Raw genomic sequence first — 13,799 nt, 5'->3', positions numbered from 1 at the left:
TTGTGTAGAGTAAATTCTATGTTTAATCACATAAAATGTTTCTTTCAAAAGCAATTTTTTGTAATGTCCATTTGATGCTTTTCTCGTTTAACTCAATAATGACTTTATCTTTCGAGGGTAAATTCTCAGCCAAAATTTGTGTTGCGATCAGTTCAGAATAATGTGCACCTACTGTATACAGTAAGATTAGAGATAGTTATTAAGGAAGCAAACCATGTACAACTTTGTGTATGTGTAACATCTTCTCTCTTTACAGATTATTGGCATGATCTTCAGTATGGTCCTATGCTGTGCCATCCGAAACAGCAGGGAGGTGATCTAACACAGTCTTCCTCGCCCTGACACGCATTTACAACAATAACATTCCAACCAAGTTCAAGGGGTTCTTCTGCCATCCTATAAACTCAGGAGCTGAAAACAAACTCCATGTCCATAATCCTGTACACATAATCCTGTTTTAACCCTTTCAAATTGCTGGGTTGTCATTATTCAATGCCTACTGGTTAGGTGCCAGAGCTGGATTTTCCAAGCGCGACAAAAAAAATTGTGTTAATAATGTAATGTAGATTGTGACTTCAGTTTTAGTGCACGCTGATCTGCGTTTTCATGCTATTCTTGGCTGTTGCTGTGTGGCTTCAGATGTCAGATAAAAATATTGTGTAATTTGATGCCAGGGATTCTGTGGCAAACCCACGGCTGGTGGGAACGGTGAGAAGACCCACAGATGCCTTTCGCTTAATGTTTTTACACAAAGAAAGTAGTCTTCTTTGTCACCAAGAGATTGATAAACATTTCTGAATGATCAAAACGACACGCACATGCACAGAAAACCCTAAACTCGCATGCTGGAGATCTTTAGAGGAATCCTTGTATCATTGAAGTCCATATTGTTCAGTAAGCCTCCTTAAGTATTGCTTCGGAATTTCTCCATGTCCTTTCCACTTCAGGAGAAACGCACCAACACATATTTCCAGCTCCGCTTTCCCGCGATTGAACTCTGGCGAGGTTTCTGTTATGCAACAGCTGATAACGTTACTGCCTGGTGTTCTGGGTCTCGATGGAGCCAAATCGACTCATTCTCACTGTGGATCTTGTGGTGTGGAGTCGCCTGGTTATTTTATGCATGTAGCTATAAGTGAAGACTCAAGGCTGACACTATCTGGTGCCGTACTCTCTGTCTGTGGTTGCATCCAACCATCTGTGCTGTGAAGACGAAACGGATCAGACATGAATAGCATTTGAATCATTTGTTTGATTCATTCACCAGTTGATAGCAGTCCAAGCAGCGTCCTTAAGGTTGACACGCTACATCTAAAACTATTTTAAACATGCATTTATATGAAATGCATGAATAAATTACACGTGCATATTAGATTGGCCATGTGAATTCCTTTCTACAATATCGCACATTCTTTTATAAAATTTAGATTTTTTTGGGGTGATTTTGCCAGTTATTGGATAGGACCGTGGAGTTGAGACAGGAAGTAATGAGAGAGGGAAATAGGATCGGGAAAGGACCTCGAGCCAGGGCACGAACTCAGGTCACTCAAGGTACATCTGCACCATATGGCGTATTTTGAGGTTTTAATTAGATTTTGTTTTCCGGATTTTCAACGTCTCACACTTTTGAACCCAAACATTTTTAACCCTAAAATCTGGATGTTGGACAGTATTTTTTTTCTTCTTTTTTTTTTCTTTTCATCAACTACCCTTCAACTTCAACTGATCAAATTAATTGGAATAAACACTGAAGTATCTCCAAATTGTAACGAACCAAATTTTCCACATAACTGAACTTGGCTCAGTCCTGATGTACTTTTTTTAAACACTTACATTTCTGTGTACATATCTGTGTGAGAGTTTCATAAGTTCTTACTATAGTTGTTGTGATCATGAAGATCTGTATCATGCGGTTGATGTGTATAGAGGCAACTTTGGCCAGTGTTTTTGCATTTTTGCATTTGAATATTAAGGTGCCTTCTTTAATTTATCCGAAAAGACAACTTAAAGGGTTAGTTCACTTCAGAATTAAAATTTCCTGATCATTTTCTCAACCCCACGTCATCCAAGATGTTCATGTCTTTCTTTCTTCAGTTGAAATTTTGCAGCTTCAAAGCAGCTTCAAAGGGCTCTACACGATCCCAGCCGGGGAATAAGGGTCACGTGTATTTTTTCTTTTTTTAATCGCATGTTCCAGTGGGGCAAAAACTCAAATTTTCTCCTCCAACTTCAAAATCGTCCGACAACATTGTTTTACCTTTTATTTATTTTTTGGTAAATGTCGTTTGACTTAGTCTTTGCACGTTCGCTTTGTAAACACTAGGCCTGTACTTCCGCCTACGTCACACTACGACCTTTCAGCGTGATTACGTAATGCGTGCCGCATCACAGCTAATGCAAGATGAGCATTTGTGATTAAAAAGTATATAAATGTTTTTTTTTTTTTTTGAAAATGACAGATGGTTTGGCTAGATAAGACCTTTATTCCTCGGCAGAGCCCGTTGAAGCTGCACTGAAACTGCAATTTGGACCTTCAAACCATTGGACCCCATTGAAGTCCACTATATGGAGAAAAATCGTGGAATTTTTTTCCTCAAAAACCGACATGAACATCTTGGATGGCGTGGGGGTGAGTAAATTATCAGAACATTTTAATTCTGAAGTGAGCTAATCCTTTAATATTTTGTTGAATGATTCTTTATTTCATGAAAGAATTGGAAAAGGGACAAAATCTCTCATTTTTTTTATTATTTATAATGGGACAGCATTTGGTTGGTGAGATATATTTCTGCTGGTGCATCACTGCTGAAGTTCCTCAAGTTGAAGTGGCATTAGAGTAGCGATTAGGATACGTCGTAGTCGATGCTAACAGAGAGTAACACATGAAACACTGAAGTGTTTCGTTCACGTTCAATGTTGAAGTAGTTCTGTCCTCATACCCAACAGCAACCCATTTGTGGTTGTTCAGACTGTAAAATAAATAGTATGGAGCGTGTAGCTTTTGAGTAGAGACTGTGTTGTAAACAATTTTTAGTGTGTCATTCTTACAATTTGTGTAAACGATGTAGAGATTGTTTGTACTGTAAACATAACACTGCAGTTTTTTTGATGTTAGTGTTTATAATTTGTGTGTTTAATTTATTTTCTGGAGAACAAGTTCAAAAATAGCAGTCGAGTTTCTCAGGAACATTGCAGCACGAGAACAAATAAACTTGTTTGAAGTTTCTGAGTCTTGTGTTTTTCAGATTTTCATATCACCATCGACATGTCGCAGATAAGATAAGACGTACCATGTAAACAGGGCCATCCGTTAAATTCAGATTTGTATGGGAGCATGGGTGTGTGCACTTTCTCAAGCAAACCGAGTAGGATATACAGTGTACCACAGGACCTTAGTGGGGCCCCTCATCACATAACATCATCACTGGTTGTCTTTTTAACTGACTGCAGTGGAAGGCACTGGATGTGAAATATTAGTAGCACAGTCTTGAATCCATGTTGTATCACATGACAGGCTTGAGTCTTATATTTGTGTGTGAGAGAGAGAGAGAGAGAGATTGAAAATTTGGCACCAGCTTGCAGTCATAAGGTGAAAAGTAATGCTTTTACTACTCCATTCATTCTACATATAAATCAAAAAGGTTTTTTTTTTTTCTCCACATTATTTAGGCCCACCAAGTAGTTTTATAGTGTCTCATCAAATCTTAATTTCTGACCAAATATTGGCATTAAACAAATGTAAAAGCTTTTGATATGATATTGATATATGGATGGAAATAAAATTATTAAAAAATGCCTAAACCTCCTAGAAAAGCTCAGAAATGTTTTAACAATTTGGTGTCTCTATTTATATTTCTTGCCACATGAGCACCAGGGTCAAACAGAAATGTTTATTCTTCATTATTATAGAGTTATTATAAGTGTTAGAAAATGTGCCTTTAAATTCAGAAGGTAGATTTTTTTTTTCTTTTTTTTTTTTAACTAGCTACAATTGATCACGTACATGAAGTCAAGACTTTGTCTAGTCTTTCTGACATGAACTGCACGTCGGCTGCAAGCGAATGCTTTGCAGGAAGCTCTTGGGCAGAATCACAGAGGCTAAAGTTTCAGCTACACTGCACAGTGTGCACTTTTCACCCACTCAGATGTGTCTTTGGTTAACACTCACCAAGCACTTTAGATGTCTGTATATGTGCGAGTTTCCTTTACACTACTGCATGTGTTATTCGAATCTTTAACTTGTAATTTTCACTGAAGCACAGACACATATACATAAAATACACATATATATAACACATACAGTATGTAAATAATACATACAGTATAAAACATTTATTATTCTTTTTTGGGCTAAAAATAAATGCAGGTGTTATATTTCAGTAATGCTAAGACTTAAGGATACAGTTTGTTTACAGGCTTGAGTACAACCACTGCACTACTAATGAATGAATTCCATGTCATTTTTTAACAAATTGTCATTAGTTTTGTTAGATTTAGTTTTTAGTGTCACATTTAAAAGCAACACACATTGATTTTAGTTTGTTATGGTCCTTGTGTCATTGTTTAGTTCCATATTTCTTCTATTTCAGTGTGTGAATCCCAAACAAATCCCATTTTCTGAACATGTGAACTGCTTGGAATGGTTCAAGATGCGTATATAGGCCTGTTTAAAGCTCTAAGTATGACAATTTAACAAGTTTAGGTTGAACAGAATGTCTTTTAATTCTGTTGGTGTAAAACTCTAACCTCACTTCAGCAGGAATCAAACTTCCCATATCTGTGTCTCTTTAGAGTCATGTATATTGTATAACACTTACTTACAAAGCAGATTGAATATTTTGAAAAATATTGATTGAAAAATTACAATTATTTTAAAATTGAAAAGAATCACATACTTCACTACATCTTAAAAAGGGTTTTGCTTAATGTATCGTTATACACAGTTTCCAGATTATTCAGCAGTGTTAGTAGCAAATAGATTAGTCAAACAAACTTCATAATTTTGTGGCATTTCACATTTAAAAACAGCCAAAAATGTTCAAGAAACTTAAAAAAAAAATGCATTTGCACATACTAACCACAAAATTAGGAACATTGTGGAATTAACAATAAAACACACATTGATTTTAGTTTGTTATGGTCCTTGTGTCATTGTGTGAATCCCAATCCCAATTTCTGAACATGTGAACTGCTTGGAATGGTTCAAGATGTGTATACAGACCTGTTTAAAGCTCTAAGTATGACAATTTAACAAGTTTAGGTTGAACAGAATGTCTTTTAATTCTGTTGGTGTAAAACTCTAACCTCACTTCAGCAGGGAATCAAACTTCCCATATCTGTGTCTCTTTAGAGTCATGTATATTGTATAACAATGTCCTCATAGAAATGTCTCCATGCTAATGTCCACATTAATCAGCAGCGCCTCCATAATATTGTGCATATTCAAAACATCACAAGAAAGGTAGGACAGAACTGGTAATGGAGGACACATGCATAGATATTACAAGATTTTCTGGCTCTTTGAGTGCATCAATCATGACTGTACGCTTTCAAATCAACCCTCACTGAGGATAAATCTGACTGTCTCTGACCATACATTTCCAATAGAAAAAGAAACCTAATCATGTGCAATGATATAGCTTCCTGAATAAGCATATTGACTATGCTAAAGGTAGCATGTATGGACATGAAATTTAACTCATTTAAGCCATTATCAGTCTTCTCCAAAAAACATTTGTTTCAACACACATTCATGGCAACACATAATAATTTGCACAAGATGTCTTATAACTTGGATCATGTAACCTTCCAGATTACTAAAGTAGGTTTATGTTTTTGTATGACCCAGATTTGAACGATATTACCATCTCTGGTTTGTTCTCAAACATTTAGTTGCATCATAGCTGCATTGGTCTTTAAAGTTTAATTCAGTTGGTTTCACAGTGTGAAGATGTTTAGACAGAGTAAAGGTTGAATGGGGTTTGTCCTAAGAGGAACTCTCCCACACCGATGAAATAAACCACTTGAGCAATTCCAAAGAGTGGAGCGATGACTAGCGCCCTGCAGCCGGAACCCTTCAGAAAAGCAGTTGGTCCTTCTTTACGCATTATCTTTCTGTAGGAAGATAAGAGCGAAATCATCATTACTACAACAGAAGAGGAACCAAATTGGTTACTAATTCTCTTTCCCAGAATGTCCGTTATCCAAGTTACTGGATACTATACCTGATGCAGTCTAACACGCCATTGTAGGTGTCTTCATTGGCACTTTTATTGAGTGACTGGAGCCGGGTTTTCACCACTGGATAGAGATGGATCAACCTTAGTCTTTGCACATACACTAACATCTGCTCAAACACATGTTGTTCAGCCAATCTTGAACACTCACCATCACAAGGACTGACTGCCACAGCCGCTGTACATCCAGCCACACAGCCCGAAATAAAAGACCAGTAAAAAGGCGCATCGTCACCCTCAGATGTCTTGCCCAGCTGGTTGATGTGGGCAAACAGTGGAAAGTAAATCACAGAGAAGGGGATATCCCTGCAAGAAGAAGACCCAAGGTCTGTTTTAGAGAGATACCTTGTTGGAAGTTCCTTGATCAGTGTCATTTGCCTAACATACCTACAAAACAATTACAGGCCTAACCCCAACCTACCCCGGAAATCTGAGAGGAATGATAGGCTACTAAGAAAGTTGTTGAAGGCTCTAACTCTACCATAATTGTTTGATGGCAATGTTGTTCGAGGGCAAGCATGTATGTTGATCTAGGGACAAGTTCAACTTGACCAGGGATGTCCAATCCTGCTTTTGTAGGGCCACCTTTCAGCAGAGTTCTTAGCTCTAGCCCTAAGTAAACACACCTGAACCAGATAACCAAGGTCTTCAGGATCACTAGAAACTTCCAGGCAGATGTGTGAAGCCCGGGACACACCAAAGAACTAGTGGCGATGGAAGCTGACTATGTTGTCGATTCTCGTCTGCTGTCATCTCAGCCCTAAAGCTGCGCTTGAACACACCGAAAGGACTAAAGGCGACTGTCAACTAGCATGTGTGTAAGTAAATATTGTATCTTTCTACATCAGCAGGGATCAATAGTCCATATTCGTCATTCAAAAAGGGAAACTGACACTAGGACTGCAGATATACAACTCGCAAACAAAGCAGTCCTAGCTTACCATTTTTAATATCAATCACTCTGATCGCTTTGTTCATTCCACTTGGCTCATGTTGTTATGAAAATATTTGCGCATTTGAATTCTCGGGTAAGATTATGTCAAATGAAACAAGCCTGTACTGTCTTTACTTCTTTGTTCCTTTCATCACTTTTGCTTTTGTTCTAGTGCACTGAATCGTTCGCTAAGCTGAACAGCCAATCAGAGTCCTCTCTCTCACCGACGGACCGATGCCGATTCTACGTGCTGAATCTGGCCCAAAAAACCCTGACCGCAAATGGTGTGGAACAGTGAAAAAAACGAAGCCGACCGACACTCAAAAACAGCCCGACATTGGCCAACGACCGACCGTCAGCTTGGTGTGTCCCGGCCTTTAGACCTAAACTCTGTAGGAAAGTGGCCCTCCGGGAGCAAGATTGGACACCCCTGTGTTACACCAATATGTGATTGTGGTTTTTAGCCGAGTGTGTACTGTAGTACCTCCTATTTAGGCGTGTGGTACTTAGAATTTTTAATATTCTGTTTGCCCCAACCACAGTTTTAACTGGAACGGATTGCCGATTTACATTACAGGATGGAGTCTTACCTCATGAGGGTTGCACCTAGTCCTTTGTAAAGTCCCTGGATGCCCTTTGTGCGAAGCAGTTCCTGGGTAATTTGAATGGCCGACACTCTCCTGGTTGAAGACACAGGACCCACACTGTAGGAGCAGTTCAGGACTGGACTGGCCGTTCCGAGTTTCACAGTGTGGAGCATGGGTAACTTCCTCTGCTGAGCCACTGAATGTGGGAAAAACGGCACAGCCGGTCAGATATCTTCCTTCCCGATGAAAACCTTGCAAGTCTACTAAATCATATAGTGTGGTGGGGTTTATTACGTGATGAAATATTCTCTGATTTGATGACTGATTACATCATAAACGCTAAGGGCATTGAAAATTGTAGATTCATCATGATAGAAGGTGAACCTGGGTCAGTATTTATGCCTCACCAAGTCGTCCTGCATCCTGAAGCTGGATCTTGAGCATTTCCATGGGGGTTGTTACAATAACCTGACACATCCCTGCCCCGCAACCAGCCAGCATTTCCTGAAACACGCTCAGCTTGAGTCTGAAACACAGGTGTGTGTCATTCACCCTCTTTTCATGTAACTATTCTTAAGTACAGTGCAATCTCTTGATGGAAGCAGAGGGAACGTACTCTCCCCTACTGAGTCGCTGGCGGAAGAAATCATTGGCGGCCAGTTTGATGGCCTTTTCAGGAGTCACCAGTGTCAGGTTGACTGCTGCACCTGTAGGAAGAAAACGTATAAGTCGATCTATGAAAAATATTTACCACTACAAAGATGTTTTAATTTTGTTGTTCTAAGGGTATAATTCCTGCTTTCGGATGTTCTTATAAATAATATTGTAAGAGTTGTTTGCAAATGCAAAACATTGCAAACTACAGTAGTCAACATTTGAAGTGGATCAAAAAAGTTAATCAAGACAAGAATGGGAATTGTTCAAAATTCATGTATAACTTTGATGAAAGGTTTTGATCCACTTCAAATGTTGACTAGGGTGTATCAAACATCTAAAAGTAAGTCACAGTTACATGTATTTAAACATGCTGCCAAGACCAACACCCAGTTCAGTCAATTCATTTTGAGTCAGTGCCTCGGGCAAGTTTGTGTAAAAGGTATGAAGTGCTGACATGCAAATAATGTTGCTTTATGAAGATGTCCTTATAGGGCTTTAGATTTTAGTAAAAGATGAAGGTCAAGTGATTTTTTTTTTTTTTTTTTTTTTTTTTTTTTTATTCGATCAACTTAAAACTGCTTACCTCTGTACATTCCAAAGTATCCCTCAGATCGAACAGTCTTTATCAGACAGTCCATCCTAATAACAATAATAATGATCTGTTATTGTCTACTGAGCTATATCACCATTCTGAAACAATAGTGAAGCCTGAATAAGCTTCGCACCTTACACTCACATTGTGTTCTGACTCTGAGAAAGAAAAACGAGTTTGCAGACCTCCATAACAGATGAATATCTTACCAGGAACTCTCTTTCAAAGAAAATGCTTACTTGTTTAAGGTTGAGTGAACTTTCAATAAGAGTTCGGTGTAGAGTTTAAAGTGGATTGGAAAAGACAAAACTAAAATTCCTAAATTAAAATAAACTAAATGTTACAAATGTGGTGTGCAAAACGTACATGTTTTTGTAGACCCGTTGGCTTCCTCTTTGGTTCTGGAGTCTTGTCTTGGCAAGATCTATGGGGAAAACACAGGTAACACCCACCAGTCCAGCAACTCCACCATTGATGAGCTTGGCAGGAAGGCTTGCGAACAACAGAAAAGAGTGAATAAATCAATCAATACCCCCCAACAAAAATCATAGTCATTGTATTCCCATTCTTTACATTTATACAAAATCAAGGCACTGCTTTGAAGGTGAAGATAAATGACAAAGAAGCAAGGCAATGTCAGACTGACACGAGTTCAAATCAACAGGTTCAGACTACTTACAATAATACCGTAGCACCAAAAGGGTTTTTACTGAATACAGTGGTTGTGTTTCATACCTGATTGGTTGTTGAGCCATGGTGAGAGGTTTGTGGTTTGGTCTGAGGACTGAGGTAGACAGAGGAGCAGTCAGTGTGCAAAGCAGAAGAGAAGGGTTATATACAGAAACCCCTCCCAGAAGCCTCAGGCAACACGGTCGTCCACTCCCTCACTGTGTGTCTCTGCTAGGACTGACTGCACGGCCAATCAGAGGAGCAGGATCTTCTTACAGTAGAAGCATGCAAACAGACACTCACACTTGCATACACATTTAAAGATTTTAGGTGAGTACATTTGAGTGCGTTCTTAAGTTTTAGAATAAATCTTTGTGAAAAAAATTTAAAAAAATAAAATTAAGAACGTTGGATTTCTTCCAAAACATGCTCATACAATCTGATTGACTCTAATAAAATATTTGTAAAATATTTCCTTTCGTAATACTTTTTTTTTTTTTTTTTACTTTTATTGAATAATTTGTGAGAAGTGTAAGTTACATGAAGAACAATCGTGTTCATACAGTATTTTATATACTTCAAATTTTATTGTGCTGAAATCTAAAATGTTAATATATAGCAGGATTTATTTTTATATTTACACTTCAATTTATGCAAAATTGATTTACATCAAATTAACTTTTAATAGTTCACATGATTTTGGATTTGTACTTTTCACTGTAAAAAAATAATAATAATAATTGTACATAAAGATTATTAGAGTACATTTTACAAGAGGAAGTTGTTGACTAGCAATTTCTGAATGAAAATTGTTCCAATGGCCTTATCTGGAAGCACTGAAGTGTGCAAAAGAAGTGTGCTTAATGAATGTGCACTTGTAGTGTACTTCAAATCTTCAAATTATACTTGCAATATAAAAAAAAGTGTACTTGCAAATAATATAATATTAAAATGTGTCCATTTAAAGAAAGTACACTTTCATAACTATATTTCTTAACACACACACACACACAAAAGAAGTGGGTAACACTTTACAATAAGGTTCATTAGTGTATTTGTATTAACTAACATGAACTAACTATGAGCAATACATTTGTTACTGTATTTGTTTATCTTTGTTAATGTTAGTTCACAGTGCATTAACTAATGTTAACAATATTTTAATTAATAAAATATTAGTAAATGTTGAAATTAACATTAACAAAGATGAATAAATCCTGTATAAGTGCAGTTCATCATAAGTTCATGCTTACTAATGTAGTTAACTAATGTGAACTAATGAACCTTATTGTAAAGCGTTACCAGAATTTGTAGTTAAGTTTAACTTAAAGTAAAACAAAGTAATGGCAATGGGACGGAAACACATGAACAGAGATAGCAAGAAAAACTGCCGTTCATTGGATTTGATCGACACCAGGTTCCAGAACACATTTACTGGTTAGCAAAGTAGACCTAATAAAATATGACATTCGTAGACAATTATATGCATAATCCACATAATCAATAATATAATTATAAGTAATAATCAGTATGATGATGATGATGATGAATTTTATTTATAATGCACTATACATTTGACATCAAATCTCAAAGTGCTACAAGGCTCAAACAGATAAAAAATAATTAAAACAAATACACAAAACACTTAAAAATACGCTTTTCTGAAAAGGAAGGTTTTCAGTTCTTTTTTAAAAAAAAAAAGAGTATATCACCCACCTCAAGAAATACTGTTTATAATAATAATAATTAAGTATTTTTCCCCTTTTTGCATTTGAAGAATGTGATGTTCAGTGACTCTGTGTTTGTAAAATGTGATTTTGTACTTGTCTGGATTTATTCATTTTGCAGGATCAGTACAGATGACGTATTGGCGATACGGTGCACGCTGTGTGGAATCACAACCCCGTATTGATGAGGTGATTGTTATGGAATATCGGTCTCAGACAGATGGTTAGCAGAAATAAGGACAGACTTTATTGCGGCAGATGGTAAAAGCAGGTAAGCTTAGCGGTAAGTTAACAGGTAATCACGACTGAAGAGGAATCGTGAGAGAATATGCGATACTCTGGCGCTAGGAAAGCAGGTAAATAGTCTTTTCTTTAAACTAGACCAGACGACGTGGTGTGTGTTTATATGTGTGTGTTAATGAAGTGATGATCAGTGGCAGGTGCGGCTGAGGTGAGAACCAGGAGGGATGCTGGGAAATGTAGTCCAGAGTGTGATTGAGAGAGTGTAGCAGAGAAGATTCCTTGCCCAGCCATCACACACTATAAGCTAAAGCACTGCGATCAAGTCTTTTTAAATGCTTTGGATGAGCTTTTCCATTTGCAAGAAATAAATTATATTTACAGATCCCCCTCTAAACATCCTATATTTCCAGGTAACAGACCAAAGGAAGAGGGCGGCAGCAGCATTGCTGTGCCAGTTAAGTGGATCTTTTTTTTTTTTTTTTTTTTTTTTTGTGATGAGTCATTTGTTCATCCCGAGCTTTAAATGTTCAGAAAAATCCTCCAGGTCCTGCACATTCTTAGCTTTTCCGGCATCTTCTGCATACTTCTCAGAGTAACTGTATGATTTTGAGATCCATCTTTTCACACTGAATTAAACTGATGGACTCCTGATGCATTGCGTTGCCATCCTGTGCAGTGAATGCTTTCACTCTTTGTAATAGTTGTAATTGAGCCCACAAAACAAAACCTCATCAAGCGTAAATGTAAATTTTTTTATTGGTTCACTTTTTAAATTCAGCTATCATTTTGTCCTTTGGAGTAAATATAATTTATGTGAAATTGCTTTATCAGGGCAGTACTAAATAAAAACAACATGCAATTTCTTATTTATTGCCAAAAATGTTTGTTACAATTTTGTTTCTTTGGAGTTCTCTGGTTAAACATGCACTCATCTCAGGAGTGTTTGTGGTCAATGTTTCGTTTGTCGAACTTACATTGAATGTAATGCTGGAGTAAGATTTGTGACCAAGAAACCTTTCTGTCCTGTGTAATATTTGTGCTGGGTAATGTTTGAGAGCTTATAAGTCTTGCATTTTAGTAACACTTTACAATAAGATCTCGTTAACATTAGATAACGTGTTAACCAACGTGAACTAACAATGAACAATACATACGGTATGTTACAGTATTTATTAATCTTTGTTAACTTTAGTTAATAAAAACAATCGTTTGTTGTTTGTTCATGTTAGCTCACAGTGCATTAACTAATGTTAACAAAAAACTTTTGATTTTAGTAATGTATCAGTAAATGTTGAAATAAACATTAACTAAGATTAATAAATCCTGTAGAAGTGTATTAAAAATACATTTTGTGTTGTAAAAATACATTTTAAATGTACTAAATTGCAAATTCACTATTAGAAAAAAAATATTTAATTACAAATATCTTTAATTAAATAATAGTGTAAATGAACCAACATTAAAGTATATTTTAGTTCACATGAATTGCTTGTCAGTATATTCAGAAGTACACGTTAACCATATTTAACCAAACTTTAACCAAAGACAATGGAAGTAATTATGAAATTACATATAAAAGTCCCACTTAAGTTAGTTAAAAAAATCACTCTTAAGTTCAACTAATTGCATTTAATATTAATTTAAACTATGATACATGTGAAATCAATTACAAATAGGCCTGATATGCATTTGATTTCGGCTTTCAAAAACATTCACAATTCAAGTGTATTATGTTAAAGTACATTATCTGCGTAATAAGTAAGGGAAACATTTTTGTTTCAGTTAAGTTCAAATACTTGAACCAGCAACAGGCAACTTTATAAATGAATTCATTTATAATGGCATATTTAAACTAGATTCTTTACTTTTATAAATGTTGACTGAAGTAACATGTTTATTTAACTTTAACCAAATTATAATATTAGTTATTTTGTTGATTAAGTACATTTATAAATCACGATGATTAAAATCAATATGGCAAGTTGGACAAATGAAGTGCAATCACTGACATACAAAACTGTATATAAAACTCCTTAACAGAAATACATTTTCCTTGAATTCTTGACTCAAATGTCACACCATTGATCGATGCACCGACTGGTTTTCTGCAACATGCAAACAAAAATGATTTCGCACAAAATGGCTGTTGTTTCT

At 36.4% G+C, this 13,799-nt stretch overlaps 2 protein-coding genes across 2 annotated transcripts in view; one reads left to right on the top strand and one right to left on the bottom strand.

Annotated features, from left to right (window-relative positions):
* tspan2b (tetraspanin 2b) overlaps window positions 1–3,226 on the top strand; it is a 32,078-nt gene extending 28,852 nt beyond the window's left edge. The window contains exon 8 of the mRNA XM_084428988.1: window positions 257–3,226. Within this exon, the coding sequence (XP_084285114.1) occupies window positions 257–322 (66 nt within the window). The 3' untranslated portion in view covers window positions 323–3,226. The remainder of the gene's footprint in view (window positions 1–256) is intronic.
* A 1,080-nt stretch (window positions 3,227–4,306) lies between these two features.
* slc25a55b (solute carrier family 25 member 55b) lies at window positions 4,307–9,920 on the bottom strand. Its single transcript, XM_084428987.1, has 9 exons — window positions 9,742–9,920; window positions 9,373–9,498; window positions 8,998–9,053; window positions 8,374–8,464; window positions 8,165–8,283; window positions 7,761–7,953; window positions 6,388–6,542; window positions 6,225–6,300; window positions 4,307–6,114 (listed from the first exon to the last, which is right to left on the bottom strand). The coding sequence occupies exons 1-9, from the start codon at window positions 9,759–9,761 to the stop codon at window positions 5,955–5,957; spliced, it is 996 nt and encodes a 331-aa protein (XP_084285113.1). The 5' UTR covers window positions 9,762–9,920; the 3' UTR covers window positions 4,307–5,954.
* Between the last annotated feature and the right edge of the window lie 3,879 nt (window positions 9,921–13,799).

This window comes from Rutilus rutilus (assembly GCF_951802725.1).
Source record: "Rutilus rutilus genome assembly, chromosome: 13".
In the NCBI taxonomy this organism is placed as follows: domain Eukaryota; kingdom Metazoa; phylum Chordata; class Actinopteri; order Cypriniformes; family Leuciscidae; genus Rutilus; species Rutilus rutilus.
Note: the sequence above shows the minus strand (reverse complement) of the source record. Positions and strands in the feature narration are given on the sequence as shown.

What these genes read in the sequence shown, in the direction of transcription:
- slc25a55b (XM_084428987.1), bottom strand. Translation starts at nt 9,761, where the DNA reads ATGGCTCAACAACCAATCAG. An exon ending in CAGCGACTCAGTAGGGGAGA is followed by an intron (nt 8,284 to 8,373) that starts GTACGTTCCCTC and finishes CCTGTGTTTCAG; the next exon opens with ACTCAAGCTGAGCGTGTTTC. An exon ending in GGCGTGTTAGACTGCATCAG is followed by an intron (nt 6,115 to 6,224) that starts GTATAGTATCCA and finishes ATCTTCCTACAG; the next exon opens with AAAGATAATGCGTAAAGAAG.